This window comes from Periophthalmus magnuspinnatus, chromosome 9 (assembly GCF_009829125.3).
Source record: "Periophthalmus magnuspinnatus isolate fPerMag1 chromosome 9, fPerMag1.2.pri, whole genome shotgun sequence".
Taxonomy (NCBI): Eukaryota; Metazoa; Chordata; class Actinopteri; order Gobiiformes; family Gobiidae; genus Periophthalmus; species Periophthalmus magnuspinnatus.
This window is the reverse complement of record NC_047134.1, coordinates 34,262,119-34,277,521: the sequence shown is the minus strand read 5'-3', so window position 1 is coordinate 34,277,521 and position 15,403 is coordinate 34,262,119. Positions and strand designations below refer to the sequence as shown.

General features: G+C 40.6%; 1 protein-coding gene across 3 annotated transcripts; it reads left to right on the top strand.

Moving 5' to 3' along the window:
• The first annotated feature begins 2,935 nt into the window (after positions 1 to 2,935).
• scarb2a (scavenger receptor class B, member 2a) lies at positions 2,936 to 13,981 on the top strand. Of its 3 annotated transcripts, XM_055224077.1 has the most exons (14): positions 2,936 to 3,045; positions 3,397 to 3,900; positions 6,648 to 6,805; positions 6,883 to 7,030; positions 7,117 to 7,311; positions 7,577 to 7,668; positions 7,910 to 8,029; positions 8,372 to 8,550; positions 9,056 to 9,174; positions 9,418 to 9,491; positions 9,603 to 9,654; positions 9,732 to 9,884; positions 10,625 to 10,672; positions 10,942 to 13,981. In XM_055224077.1, the coding sequence occupies exons 2-14, from the start codon at positions 3,778 to 3,780 to the stop codon at positions 11,071 to 11,073; spliced, it is 1,593 nt and encodes a 530-aa protein (XP_055080052.1). In that variant the 5' UTR covers positions 2,936 to 3,045; positions 3,397 to 3,777; the 3' UTR covers positions 11,074 to 13,981. The 3 variants fall into 3 exon arrangements, with proteins under 3 accessions (XP_055080052.1, XP_055080054.1, XP_055080053.1); XM_055224079.1 differs by lacking the exon at positions 10,625 to 10,672 and having other exon boundaries at positions 10,942 to 13,949; XM_055224078.1 differs by lacking the exon at positions 2,936 to 3,045 and having other exon boundaries at positions 3,182 to 3,900; positions 10,942 to 13,948.
• The last annotated feature ends 1,422 nt before the right edge of the window (positions 13,982 to 15,403 follow it).

The window sequence follows — 15,403 nt, the reverse complement described above, 5'->3', positions numbered from 1 at the left end:
TCCAACGAGTTCATTGAGTTTTGCAACTAATATAAACGTTCATTAATTTAGTAATTGAATAATGGCTAACTGACTCCAAAACATGCCATGTGTCCAAAAAAGGAGGTTCTATAACACAGACAAACCTGTAATTACATGAAAATGACCTGGGAAATGTGAACATTGTGTTTTTGATTAAAATACTCTTTTGTCTGTAATTATGCATCAGGAGCATCTCAAGCAGTTTCACTTCAGCTTTATCTGGGTAAAATGCAAATCTCATTCACAGGCCTTTCACATTCTAAATAACTAAAAGATTAATCAATTAGCAAAATAATTGTTATTTGCAGCCCTACATTTAGCATTTTGAAAGTGCTCTGATGTTCCACATTTTTCTAAACAGAATGAAAAAGGACTGTCGCTCTGTTTCACCTCTTCACTGTCTCAGACAATATTTCTGCATTACTTGTCTTGTCTTTTGTGCTCCCCCCTGTTGATTTTCTTTAGCATTTTTTGCTTCTCTTGTTTGGACAGATGCTGCCCCCTTCCGCAGACCCCATCCTCTTGGACTGCCATAGCGCACAACACAATGAGGTAACACTCAATTCTCTCAATGTTAGAAGGCCAGCCCAAATCCCAAACACTTCCTTCCAGCCACTTTCAAACGATGTTATGAATATGACTACCTGAGGAAAATTGTGTTTTTGAAGTATTTATGAATGGGTTATGTAAAAGTCAACTCAATGACCGCACTCAACTTAAACTGCTGCTTATATTCGCTCTATTTTATGCTTTGATTTTGCAGGCCTCAGGTGAGAAGGCTACTGTAAGTTTAAATGTGTGAAAAATCTAAATGGCTGTGCAGGTTAGTTTTAAGTCAATTCCACAATACAAATAACCCCCCTGCAGCCAACTAGACACAGCTGACTCACTTTGCACCTGTAACTGACAAAACTGAGATCGTCAGAGATCGTCACCAGTCTCATCTCCATGCTGCCTCGATGTGTTACCCACTCAATTTCTAAAGTCTGTGCCCAACAGTTTGCTGTCACCACTCATTTGCATAGTTAACATGCGACTTCAGTCTGGAACATTTCCAAGAACTTTGAAAACTACAGTTATGCAAAACAACTTTCTAAACTCAGACAAGACTGAAGTCATCATTTTTGGTCCACAGAAACATAGAGAAAGTGTCAGCATCACCTCCAGTGTCTCTCTCTAAAACCTTCAATCAGGCCAGAAATCTAGAGGTAATAATGGACTCAGACTTGAACTTTAACAGCCACATCAAATCAATAACATCTGCAGCGTTTTACCATCAAAAAACATGTCAAAAATCAAAGGTAAACTGTCAAAACCAGACTTAGAGAGACTTATCCTGCGTTTGTGTCCAGTAGGTTAGACGACTGTAACGTCCTGCTCACTGGCCTCTCCAAACGAGCCACAGAACAGAACATCCAGAACATCCAGAACATCCAGAACATCCAGAACATCCAGAACACTGCTGCTCGGGTCAGGACTAGAACCAGGAAGTACTTCACACATGTGTCCTGTGCTCAGGTCTCTGCACTGGCTCCAAAGAACATCTCCCACATGTTAGAGCCACATGAACCACCTCACACTCTGAGGACTTCAAGAGTCAGGACTAAACATGGAGAATCAGAGTTTCGGTTTTATGTAGCTAAATCCTGGAACAATCTGATCCAATCAGATGCGAGGCCTCAACTTTGACGATGTTTAAATCCAGGCTCACTGTTTATCTGTGCATGTGACTGAAAGGGTTTTATTCTGCACTCTTCTGTTTTAATGTTAATTTTATGATGATTATTTGTGATTATTTATGTTTTGATTTGTTGTGTTGTGATTTTAATGTCTTTTTTATTCTGTAAAGCACTTTGAATTACTTTGTGATTGAATTTTGCCGTGTGTGTGTGTGTGCACGGGTGTGTGTGTTGTTTTGTTTTAGGACTACACTCACAATGTAGGCCTAAACAAAAGTGTAATGTCATTTGATTTTATGTCTGCTTACTAAAAAAACTTGACCAGACGCCCCTGTTTGCCCTGGGACAGTCCTACTTTTGAGCCCTGTGTCCCTCGTCCCAGTAAATTTATCCAAAACCAGTGATTTGTCCCAGTTTTACACAAGATTAGATTAGATTTCCCTATTTTTGACCCATTTTATACCCATCAACACAAAAGGGTTCAATGTATTGTCAATTGTTAAGATAAAATGCAGAAAATTATGCACGGTGAAATTACCATAAAATAAAAAAAATGCACTGTCTCTCAGATTTTATTCTGACCCAGAAGTGAGTCAAAGAACGGACAATATAATTTATACAAACCATCCAAACTCGGGTGTGTCCTAGTTTTTTATTATAAAAAATAACTTTTATACATTTATTATGTGCATAACCTTCTGACACTCCAAAGGTTTAAATCTCTCCTACAGTAACTCTGGAGCAAAGAGGAAAGCCCAAAGAGAGTGCAGAGGTCGCTACAAGTTGTGAATTATGCACATTCCTCTATTCATAAATGTGTGCACTTTAGTTTCTCTTCATAAATGTGTGCACTTTAGTTTCTCTGCATAAATGTGTGCACTTTAGTTTCTCTGCATAAATGTGTGCACTTTAGTTTCTCTTCATAAATGTGTGCACTCTTGATTCTGTTCTTAAATGCCTGCTCTCTCTTGTTTCTGCTCTCTCTTGTTGCCACAGCGCGTTAGTTCTCGGCTGCTCATCTCTGCAGCTCAGATCCTGGGAGGGCATCAGGCTGTCGGCTCCCCCTTTATAGTGGCCCCGCCCTGAAATCAGTCGATGAAATTCTACATCGAACTCACCAGTTTTCGTCCAATCAGAGACAAAGGAGTGGTCTCGAGACGGTGGTCCGTGAGTGCAGCAGCCAATCAGCGCCAGAGATTTGTCAAACAAAGCTCTCACGTCAACAGTCGTTGGCTGCTTGAATGGCGCATAAATGTGCACGCTGCGCTTATTTAAGGAAACGCTGTCCAGTCAACCAGGGAATCCTTAGAAAAGAACACGGATGCCCTGTGTCTGCAGGTTTTATGTGAGTTGCATGGCACAGTTAGATGTTCTGATAAAAATCTTATCTTATGCGAATGTGCAAAAACAATTTGTGCAACTGTGACCCCCCCCCCCCCTCCCATGTGCGTCTTAATAAGTGTCCCCAGGTGGGACACTATACAGGTCCATGTGGAGCTGCACGAGGCGTTAATTCATTTAATCCCCGTCTGTTTAGCTGCTGTTTTTTGGCCTAACCGCGCTATTGTAGCTTTTAAAACTTGTATCAGGACATTTTACACACGCGCACACACACACTCATGTTAAAGTATTCAAGCAAATCATCTAAGCAAATAATTGTCAAGTTGAGACTGTCCTCTTTTCTATTCGGCCACAGCCCCGCGTCCAGACGCCCAGAGCGCAGCGTGATGAAGAGGAAGGGGAGGAGATGAGGAGGAGGAGGAGGGATACTCATTGGACCAACAGCTTTAAACTGCTGCCGCTTCGTTCCATCGGCTCCTCTCGGCAGCACATCAGCACCACAGTTTAGGTGCCAGCTTTAGGGTTAGTCTTTCATTTTTCTAAGTGCCAACATTTGTAACACTCAGTCCAGCCTCGCCCAGAGGAACCCGGCGGACTCGGTACAGTAGAAGTTGAACCACAGCTGCTCGAGAGGACGGACCCACGCCTTATCGTCCTTCTGTCTCTACCACAGAGACTTATCTGCGACTTCAGTGAAGTTTTGCCCAGTCCAGAGGACAGCACAACCTCATCCATCATGACCCGGAGATCCTGTGCCATTTACGCCACCGGCATCGTGTGCGCACACCTCCTCATCGTGGGGATCGCCCTGGTCGTGGGTCAAGTCTTCCAAACGATGATTCACAACCGCTTAAAAAAGGTAAGCTTGTTTCTGTCTGTGTGATGTGAGATTTTATCCAAGTATTCTACGGTCAAACTGAATTAAAACACATCAGCATCTTTCTTTTAAATCTGTCCTTGGAGGTTTTGGAGTTTCACATGTTTGGATCTTATTCTGCAGTGTACATTGACTTTCAGCATCTGTAAGCACAAACCCGGTCTATCTTGCTCATTTGTTTTTGAAAGTCTAAGACCTTGTTCTCTTTATTTCACCCTTGTAACATTCCTACAACCTCTGTGATACTCCACTCCTCATGACAGGATTTAAATGATTGTACATCAAACAAATGTCACCCACATATGGCACCAAATCTACTGTCCGTGCTGGTGTTCCATGAAAAACCAGTTTAATGCTGTGTTTTGGGCTTGACCTGGTGACACATTTGTTGATGCCTCCGACCGGTTGGTTGGTTGGCTGCTGAGGGGTTACTGGTAGTAATAGTGGAATCTCAGCCAGCAGGGTGGGGGAGTGTGGATGGGGGGGAAGGGAGCCTGCATTAGTGACTGTGCAGGCTGTAGCAGTCATTCACTCTCACAACACTTAGCTTTGCGTTTTTTTTTGTTGTTTTTTTTTATGCTATTGACCAATTCTTATCATCTTTAAAATGTCTTGGTTGTGCATTTTTGTTATACAGTCTAGAGATAAAAATGATGTCCCCTCTATCTTTGATTTAGTGCAGGTCATGAAATTCCCAAATAATGATCCTCTTTGAAGTAAGTGGTGAAATGTTGTTGCGGGGGAGTTTTAGCAGCTGACTGTGTAGCCCACCCCTTCCAATCAATTGCTCCTGTCTGCCCTTTAAAATAGTCTGCATTCCTCCTCACTTTTAAGGTCCCATGCACTTCTGCTAACCTTTTAAGATTTCATCATCATTTGCGTCTAAGTTGTGGTTTGTTTTTTTTGTTTTTTAAACTAAGCAATAAACCCAAATTGGTTGCATGATGTAAAAAGTGGCTGCAATAGAGAATGTAACACTTTTTTCCTGTTAACTGTCAAACCAAGGTCTTATTCTTAATTATGACACCATCCCAGTGGAGACATTTTAAGTTACTCAAAGTTCATCAGCAGAAGATGGAAATCTGATGTCACTGGGAAGTTCTCATTATGACAGTTCAGTAAAAAGCAGGTTTAGCCGAGCTCCCTCTGACATGCTATAACATGCTGAATTAATTTAAAATCTACCCACTGCAGAAAGTTTCAGTCTATTAGTAGTGCTTTTTATTATGTTTTAACAAAAACTGCATTAGAGGCAATTTCCTGCCTTGCTTGGGAGCTGGGTGTGGAAGCCTTTAGTGGGAATGTCATGTGAGGAATTTGACAAAAGTCTAAGCCCGAGGGCACAGTTTTAACCTAAGAACAGCCTTGTATTCTCTAGTTGTTCAAACTTCAGCGAGAGCAGCTTTAGTAAATGTCGTCTAAACGCTGTTTTTCATAGTCTGTGGTTGTATGAATAGTGAGACTGTCTAAGAACAAGGTTACATCAACACGAGTTTCCACTCATAAATGCATTTGCTGACCAACTTGTTTCGTCAACAATATAATATGTAATGATTTTTGTGACCGTTGGTTGTATATTTTCCTATAATTTTTTTATGGACAAAGAAGCCTTCTCATTCAGAAATGCAGTTACGTTTTGACGCCCCTCTCATTCTGCACAGGTGTAAACATTACTAAGAAGGAGCTACATACTAAACAAACTTTACTTAGAGGCAGCTGAAGTCTGTAAACATTCAGGTTATGTGTTACATCTTGTCTGAAGGGCTGTTCTGTTCTCATATAGTTAATTGTGATGTACAAAAATTTAGCCCGGAGGGCAACATTTAAATACCACACGATATGTTTATTTTAGTAGATTTCTGTACAGGTTTCACAAAATGTGTCATTTCTAAGTCATGAGCGTTATTTGTAGGACCTAAAACTCGACAGACTACTGAACGTGTGCTTATAATCCTATGTCTGATGATCAAAGCATATTCTTTGAGTGACCCATTTGACATTTATCCTGCCTTTTGTGAAATTGAAAAGGGCAGAGCACCAAACCTATTGAGCGTTTCTATAGATAAGCTAAACATGCGTGAGTACTTGAGTTTGTAAGCTAAACAGGAATTGTCCACCACACCTATACCCATATACACCCATATATTGCTTTTAGGAGCAATCGCCTCAGTGACCACTAAGAACAATGTACTGCCACTTATGGTTGTGGAACAGAGGATTTTCCGGAACAAACCATAAGACGAGAAGGAAGTGGGGTATTTTTCTCTTCGGGATCCCAAAATACCTTCAGAAAGGCTTCTTTTCCTGACTGATAACAATCAAGGTGTGTGAACGCAAGGAGAGAGCTGGTTCACATGTGTTTTCAGTGTTGAGTGAGCAGAGCAGGGTGCCTCTTGTTTACACATTTGGCACTCGACTGTATGTCACAATCCGCTTCACCAGATATGAGTCCTCGACCCTCTTTAACTGTAGAGCTCTCCCTAAAGCTTCTTGTAGTTTAAATAATCAAATGGTACAAGACTACTTTGGCAGATTAATGAAAGTGCGTGGGATCTTTTAAGGCATCTTTCTTTTAATTTAAAGTCGTGCCCACACTTGCTCGTGGTAGTTATTGTTCACAGTTTCCAAGAGCAAGAGAAAAAGAAAATCCGCAGTCAATGAAATGTATCTCAGTAAGAAATGCTCCATGTACATTTCATTAAGATTATTTAATGTGATTGTCTTTTTAGGAAATAACTTTGACAGAGAAGAGCCAAGTATTTGAGTCTTGGAAGAACCCCCCTCCTCCTGTTTACATGGAATATTACTTTTTCAACGTGACCAACCCAGAGGTGTTTTTAGCAGGTGGCAAAGCATCAGTCAAACAAATAGGACCATATACTTACAGGTGTGCACAACTCTGTACAATTATTATTCATTATTTCTTCCATTGTTAACATCAAAACCTCTTTTTCTTCAATAAAGGGAATACAGGCCGAGAGAAAATGTAACTTTCTTGGAGAATGGTACCAAGGTTTACGCTCTCAACCCCAAATCCTTTGTTTTTGTGCCTGAGAAGTCTGCTGGTGACCCCACTGTGGATGTTTTGAGGACAGTCAACATCCCATTCGTGGTATGTATTTTTTATAGTGTCATTTTTTTATTGCAAAGAAAATGATTTACTGTTTTTGACTAAATCCACTGTTATGTCTGTGGTAGGTTGTAATGGACCAGCTGAACTCCTACTCCTTTTTCCTCCGAACACTGGTGTCTATGTACATGAACAGTCTGGGTGTGGAATTGTTCATGACGCGCACTGTGCATGAGGTTCTGTGGGGGTTTAAGGACCCTATCCTCACTAAAGTTCACTCCATGAAGCCTGACGTGGATGAGTATTTTGGCCTAATGTGGAAGGTAAGCTAATCGCCTTTCTAATAGGTTTACTTTAGAGCAATACACGATAAAGGCCCTTTTACAGACCGCTGTAGTCAGGGCTTAAACTGAGGAAGCTGGTCATGAGGAACAAAAGTGTGGCTTTAATTTTGCTTGGGTGTTGATGTCTCATGATAAATTATGCTGATTCAGTTTTTTTTTAAGACGCACACACAATTGTTTACAGAATATGGAAACTTTACATTATGGCCATGTATTGAATGTGTATTGTCCTTGTTCTTTTCAGAAAAATGGTACCCACGAGGGAGAGTTTGTGTTCCATACTGGTGAAGAAAACTACCTGGATTACGGCAAGATCGACACTTGGGATGGTCTGAGGTAGAGTGTATTTTAAAGGCTGTTATATGCTTGTAAATTGAGTGCCTATGACCAGTACAGTGTTGCACAACTAGCGAATGGAAGTTCAGAGTCGACTCATAGCCTTGTGGCTTCTAGGGCACAATTGCAAAATGAATGCTTGCATATGTGAAGTGACTTTGCACTTAAAATCTAGTATGAGTGAGCAAATTCTTGTTTACATTTACACAATGCTAACCCCAAAATTGTCTTTCGTCTAAAGGGAGATGTCATGGTGGTCCTCGAACCAGAGTAACATGATCAATGGTACAGATGGTGCAGTGTTCCACCCTCTGATAAACAGAAACGAGCTGCTCTACATCTTTGCTGCTGATCTGTGCAGGTATTCACGTGTACTGTGGTGGATTTGTTTATAAGTGATTGGGACTGGTCAAAGAACAATCCCGGAAACTTGCTATTGATAAGGAAAATAAAACGTGTCTCTAATCAGGACCATCAGCACGTCTTAAGTGTTGACATTGTGCTAAAACATTAACATTTGTTATTATATTAAGTACAATGCTTAATCTTTTACTTTTAACTTGGGATGTCACATTTACGTAACAACCATTAGTTAGTTATATTTTGGCCTGAATCATTATTATTACTGATTTTGCTGTATAATCTTGACATCCCTGCTCCTTAATGTGTATCTAATGTAAGCACTTTCCCTCCTTTTGTGTAGGTCTATTCATTTAGCCTATGTGAAGGACGTGGAGGTGAAAGGCATCCAGGCGTACCGCTTTGCCCCCCCAAGTGACGTTCTCATGAGCCCCAAAGACAATCCAACTAATGAGGGCTTCTGTGTGCCAGCTGGAGACTGTCTCGGCACCGGAGTGCTTAAAGTCAGCGTTTGTCGACAAGGTAACGGGACCATGCGTGTTCCTCCTCTTAGCACACACGAGCTAACCCCTTCGTCAAACACGGCCCTGTGACCCACTTGCAAGTTCGCTTTGATGAGGGGGCCGCCACATGACACAGTTGCTCCTTTCTCCGTCCCCCCCTAAAATGTTCTTTCATTCACTCGAACTGCTCGCTCTGTGGCATTCCCTCTGTTTGAGTATGTCTGATTCCACTCAATATACGGTTCAATGATTAACTCTGTGGTTGCTATTAAAGGACATTATAGGGGCCATTGACTGTTACAGTGATGGCCTTTGATAAGCTTCACTGTAGCTGTTGTTTCATTAATAGATTTGCTACTGTAAGCACATACCAGCCCCGCGTTTGTTTTAAATTGCTTACTTTTTTCATTTTGACCACTTTAATACTTTAAGCTCTACACTTTAAAGTTAAAGTATTAAAGTCTGACTGGGCACATTTCAACAGAGTTTTCTTATCTGACCTTTTTTTCTGTTGTCATTGACAGGCGCTCCTATTGTGGTGTCATTTCCTCACTTTTATCAAGCCGATCCTGCCTATATCAATGCTGTTGAAGGACTCAATCCAAACAAGGAAGAACATGAGACTTACCTCGACTTGCAGCCTGTATGTTTGTTTTTTGTAGGGTTTTTCACAGTGGCTGCGGTTACATGCACACCCAGTATAAGATTTTTGAAGTTATAAGATTATTTAATTGTTCAGAAAGAAGTTGACTTATTTACATTTCATAGTCTGATTACTCGCATTGGATTTTGTCGTTTGCAGTCAGATTTTGGTGTGCATGTGAACAAGGCCAGTGTTACAGATTTCAAGTATACAATAATAAACTCATGACTTTATTTTTTTTAGACAACTGGTGTCCCAATTCGTGCCTGTAAGAGAGCCCAACTCAATATCATCTTGAAGCGTGTCCCAGGATTCCCGTAAGTTGAGCTTTGAACAAAAGTCAAACATGGCTTTTGCCTCCATGGCCTGATTTTCAGACACATGTTGAGCTTGCTGTCCTCTCTGACCTCCGTGTTTCTCCATTTCAGCAAAACCAAACATCTCAACATGACCATATTCCCTATCATGTTTGTCAATGAGGTGAGTTCCATTGTCGTAACAACATGATGCACTTTAAGAACCGAAACTCAATCTAGACGTTTTTTTTTCCACTGTAGACGGCCACTATCGACGATGACTCAGCCAACCAGATGAGAACACTGCTCCTTATAGTAACGCTAGTCTCGAACTTCCCCTTGCTTATTGTGGGAATGGGCATCATACTGCTGCTCGTCCTGGTTGTCTTGTTCTGTCGAAACCGCCAAAAGAAGGTAGGAAATTGGTTTATCCCGGACTGGTCTGTCAAACTAGTTGTAGAATTAATCCAGTTATTAAAAACACCACTTACACCAACTCAACATGTAACAGCAGTATTGATAGATTTTAACTCTAGACTAGATGTATTACTTAGTAGTAATACAGAAAAGTAGTTTTGAGTTTTTGTTTTGCATGGGTGACATCTTGGGAAATAAAACTATAACTTTTAACCTTAAAGCTACCTCTAATATACTAACACTAAAAGCCTGCATGCTAACCTGTACTGTTTGCATCTTTGGTGTATGAGTGTTCTTATGAAAAAAAAAAAAAAAGTTCTTGTAAAGGGTATCAAAAGGCATTGAACTAAAGTAGTGCTCAGTAGGATGTACAGCTCATGTCCCCCCTTATCGTATTCTTATCTTTCACTGTTTATCTAAACTTGAGTGGAATCATCAATGTCCTTAGAGTGGGTCAGTCAGTGTCGAGAACCTGTTAAACATTACATCATTCACCTCTTTGGGTTGCATCTGGTTTTACAAATGCAAATAGAAGTATTGACTCAGGGCAGTCTGAGCTAATTCAGCTTGTTTGAACAGTATATGATATTACTGTACTTTCTGGCCAAGCAGAAGAACATGTACTAGTGGTAGATTTGTGAGTGAGACTGATAAAATGATGCTTAATTGCAATGTGAAATGTTTATTAACCATGTTCTTAATTTTCTTTAACCCCCCCGTTTTCTTTTCTGTTCTAGAACGACGTAAAACGTATTGATTTTACTGAAGCTTTTCATTCTTTTACTGTAAGTCTTTATTTTGCCTTGTTTGCTCTTCTTTTCATATGACTTATTTTTTATTTTTCTATGGGATTTAATTATCCACCTGCCATTTTGGTATAATTTGGTGTTTTGTGGTGCCTCTGTTACTGGTATTTTTTCATTTAGTCACCTGTAAACATTTCAGATAATATGTTCCATGGTGCACACATTTATTTTCTCTAATGTCTTTTGTCCAACACTGAAATGTTCACTCACCATGTGGTTTTTGTAACATTATTTAAATTTCCACACAGACGGCGAAAGATGATACTGCTTACACTCAGGTCAGCGACAAACCTGAGGAGCAGTCGACGACGCCAGCCGCGCAGCCCGCCAGGAACGGCTCCTACATCGCCATGTCCCCCGTGGAGGCCCAGAAGTGCTGATGGAGGACCTGCCTCTAGAGCTCAGGAAGAGGGCTGAGGAGCAGTGCAGGGGGCCAAACCACTGTGGGGATGCACTCAGTGGGATCAATCTTAGTTTTGTTCTGGGAGGGGGAGGCCCACAAGCCCAGTTAATGTTTATCCAACAAAGACTTTGCTCTCCTCGCTGAGCCCTCTTATGACTGTCCTCTTCTCTACCTGCTGAGCATGGCCGCGCTGCCTGCTGCACTGCAACATAAACTCCTACACCTTTCCTGGTTTCAGTCCTGGTTGGCCTCGACACAAAAGACTCTGAGCTCCACCAGGACCAGCCTTTTCCACTTTCTCTGGGTGAACACAGTAGCATAGATGCCTTTGCACTCAGACGCACGGTCTTTAAGCAGAGCAACAGTGGCCCAGAGTTTAGTATTTGTTTCATCAACAGTATTCTGTGTAAGGGATTCTGTAAATCAACATTACAACTCCCCTTTAAAGAAGACACTTTCTGGCCTGATATTAAGGGGATACAATGGTTTTGTTTAGAAACCTGAAATACCATATCCTTTTTATAAGAAAATTTCAAAGTGGACTGAGCCAAACTCTTAAGATTTTTGCCTTTTGTGCTAAAATGAATTTGTGCACACCCTCACTGCACTTGAGATTTCTGATCATTTCATGAAAAGGGTGTGCACCTTCAGTATCCTGTTTGTTATGGACAGCAGTTTATATTTCCTGGATGCAGGCACACTTTAGAGTTCACGCCTGGAAACTTGTGATTTATACCTTATGCTTTTTTCAGCAGCGCCTTTTACCAAAACACTAAATATTGGGGATTAGATTAGCATAATTTCTAGTCTAAATTCAATTGGTCTAAGTTAGTTGATTTGATGACACAAAGCTACATCCACATGACTAACAAGGGAGACTTGAACCAACTTTCTGCCTTATAATGGTTTGATGTGCTGTCAGAATAAGCTGGAAATAACTTGGTATTGTACATACTGAGTGTAAAGGGTAATTATTGAGATACCTCTGACCTAATCCAGCAAGCAGTCTTGCTAGATGTGCTAAGACACTAATTCTACCACAGTGTCCTCCACTCCTGCACGTCTAGTCTGTTATTCAAAAGCACAATTTGGATTGCTAAACCCAGTCCTCGTTTAAGGCGACCAGGTTTTGGTCCTTCCTGTGAATTTCAAAGATGCTGTCGTGAGCCGAAACTCCTTTTTTTGGCCGTGTTCAGCCATTCCCACCGCATTCCCAGCTGTCGTTTGCTTTGCAGTGGACCGATGGAGGTCCAGGCAAAGGCAGTGCGCAGCACTTGAAACACTGTCTGTCTTATGTGTTATATGTTTTCATCAGATCCACCTGTCCCTTGTGTAACTCACTACTGTGAGAGGTGAAGTAAGGCCATACCTCTGTGCACTTTGCCTGGGAATTGTGCCCTTTTGTTTTCATTGTATTTCTGTTTTGTTCCATGTCCATTTCAATGCAGGTGGTCCATTTTTGTTGAATACATTTCATTTTTATGTCCAGTTAGTATTGAAAATGAATAAGTGGTGTTTAAAGCAAAGGATATTACTGCTTTACTGTTACTTTTGATCACACGTAGTGTTATTTTCTATCCTTATGTGTTGTTGCTGCTACATTTGCCTCTGGTGGACCTTTTTTGCAAACTGGTTATCATGAATGGCTTCTTCTTTACAGTTTTGGGGTTGGACCAAAAAGTTTTTTGTAGAACTCTGTTCTACTGACCACTTGAGTACATGACAAAAAGCCTGCAGCTTTCTGCCATTTACTGTTACAGCCACTACTAGAGATGCCATAACATACAACGTTTTACCCAGATTCTTTAATTCATTATTCATTATACAACTGGAAGATTTTGCTTTCTGTAGAAATTTTAAATAGGACTAGTCACTTGTACATCTTGGATTAGGAGCAAGGATTTTTATTTAGCAGTAATGTGGTGAGAGTCGTTTATTTGGTTAAATTGATATTATAATTCCATCGTTCACGTTGACCTGTGACTTAAACCTTTATACCTTAAGCCTGTACGGTTACACCCACCTGAATCATGTCTTATCTCATCCTCACCATTGAGTCCAGGGGCTAAAACTCTGAATTTTCCCTGGTTTGACCAAAGAAACCTTTCATAGATTTCCCATGTACCATGTTTACGCTCCGGCATAAATGCAGTGCCACAATCCACCACATAAACCTTTCACTGTCCGTGCCACCGTGAAGTGAGTGAAGCTTTTGCAGTTCATTTAAGCGTTTGCCATTTACATCGAGGTAAATATGTTCAAAACAAGAAATAGTGCTATTATATCAGCACTAGATCTCTCAGTATTATGAACAACAAAGCAATATGTATGGGGCCACTTTTTCCTTTGAACATTTCCTTTTGTGTGGTTTAGTATTTTTGCCATACTCTGGTATAAAGCACATTTTGGTTTTTCATTTCAATGTCTGATATCGGTCTGGTGTCGCACTGGAAACAGTTGTGTAGATGTGTGTTTGATGAGTTGGCCGTGTATTTTGAAAAATGTTTTGTCTGTGAAGCCCAATGCACCGTTTGTGTAGAACTGGACTTTGAGGAGGCTGAGTATCTTGATAAAGCGAAAGTATAGACACTGTAAACAAATTGAGATGAATGACGCCCTCCTTTAGGGATGAGCAGCAGTGCCATATCTTCTGTTGAGTCCTTTTGATCGCTGAGGACCACACCTAACACGTTTCCTCTTAACATACTGTACTAATTTGTTTTGCTGCTGAAAATGACAATCCTCTTGTCATGTTAGGTGCAAAATGATCTTGAAGTAATATTCATTTTTAGTTTTGATAATTTACACTGCACAGATGTTTCTACAGTGCTTTTGTAAACATTTCTAGTGTATTTGCAAAAAATAAAAATACAAAGTATATTGTCGTGATGTCCTTTTTGTTTAGAAATACAACTTTGGGTAAAATAGTGTCTGAGAAGGAAAAAAAAAGGCTTGATCTTCAACACAGCAATACTTTATTAATAAAGCCTTAGTATCAACCTCTACATTTTATATTATTTCATCATTCTATTATCCTCATTAATAGTTATTGAAGTGAATAATGTCTTTTTAGTAGGTAACTTTATATATATTGTTTGGAGGGGGTGGTACAGTAGCAGTATGAGCTTTTCTTATGAGTGAGTAAAATCAAATATATTGTTTTTTCTTCTGCAGTTAATACAATGTGAAATGAAAAAGACATAAAATAGACTAAGTGGGTCTAAACTAGAAGAAGATACTTGCCATAAGAGGAAAGTATAGGCTCTGAGCTGAAGTGAAGCTGGTACATGCAGTATTCACCACATTGTGAACTGTAACATTCATTTTTCAAAGTATGAACATAATCAAACAGCACTTTATGTCATCAGTGCAGCACGGGCCCCGGGGCCGGTCCTCACTGAACATTCTGTGAACTGGTGCATGTTCCTGGCCTTGAAATGATAATTTCAGGGTCTATTAGACGTCAGGAGATAGGACTGTATTTGTATCCATTATCCACTGTTTATTTTACTTGCAGCTTATCTCTCCGTCCTGTCATGGGCCCATCTGTATTTTCATTCCATGTCAAAGATCCTGAATGTCGAGGGCTTGACTACTGCAAGTTTGAGAAGAAAAAAACCCCCAAATCCCTCAGCGTCTCCATTAAGAAACACTTCCACATTGTGCTTAAACTGTAAGACCACCTACCGACTGAGAACAATAGTCCCCCTTTTCCTTATGTCCTCAAAAGTAGGTCCAACCGCCGACTCCATTGTCTCATTTGTGCAGTTTGAGATTTGGGGCTGGGGGACACAGGGCAGCAGGACGAGCTCGTTCACTGAGGCGGATCTGATTGTTAACCCAAAGAGAAGCGCACACACACACCGCACACACACACCTCACACACACACACACACCCCCCCCCCCACACACACACACACACACACACACACACCCCACACACACTGCACACACCTCACACACTGCACACACCTCACACACTGCACACACTGCACACACCTCACACACCACACACACTTAAACTCAAGTGTCATTCACCCAATAAAAGCTCACCATTGTAAAGAGAAGATTATTTAAAAACTGAATAAATATTTGTGCTTAAATATCATTTTAAAGCCTCATTAAACATCAGTTACCAGTTGTTAAGGGGATGTTTTAAATCTACACGCTTAAAGGTGCACTGTGTAACTTTACAGGGGAAGATCTGACATTTGCTGGTGTCCATGGAGATACTACTGATTTGCCTGAGAAGTTCCACAATATGGCATTAAACCTATCTATCTTGCCTTTATTCTTAAATGATTATT

Bases quoted from the DNA above. Each gene is read 5' to 3' on its own strand.
- scarb2a (XM_055224077.1), top strand. From the start codon at position 3,778: ATGACCCGGAGATCCTGTGCCATTTACGCCACCGGCATCGTGTGCGCA. The intron at 8,551-9,055 runs GTAACGGGACCA...TGTCATTGACAG, and splicing joins AGTCAGCGTTTGTCGACAAG to GCGCTCCTATTGTGGTGTCA. The intron at 9,492-9,602 runs GTAAGTTGAGCT...TCTCCATTTCAG, and splicing joins AAGCGTGTCCCAGGATTCCC to CAAAACCAAACATCTCAACA.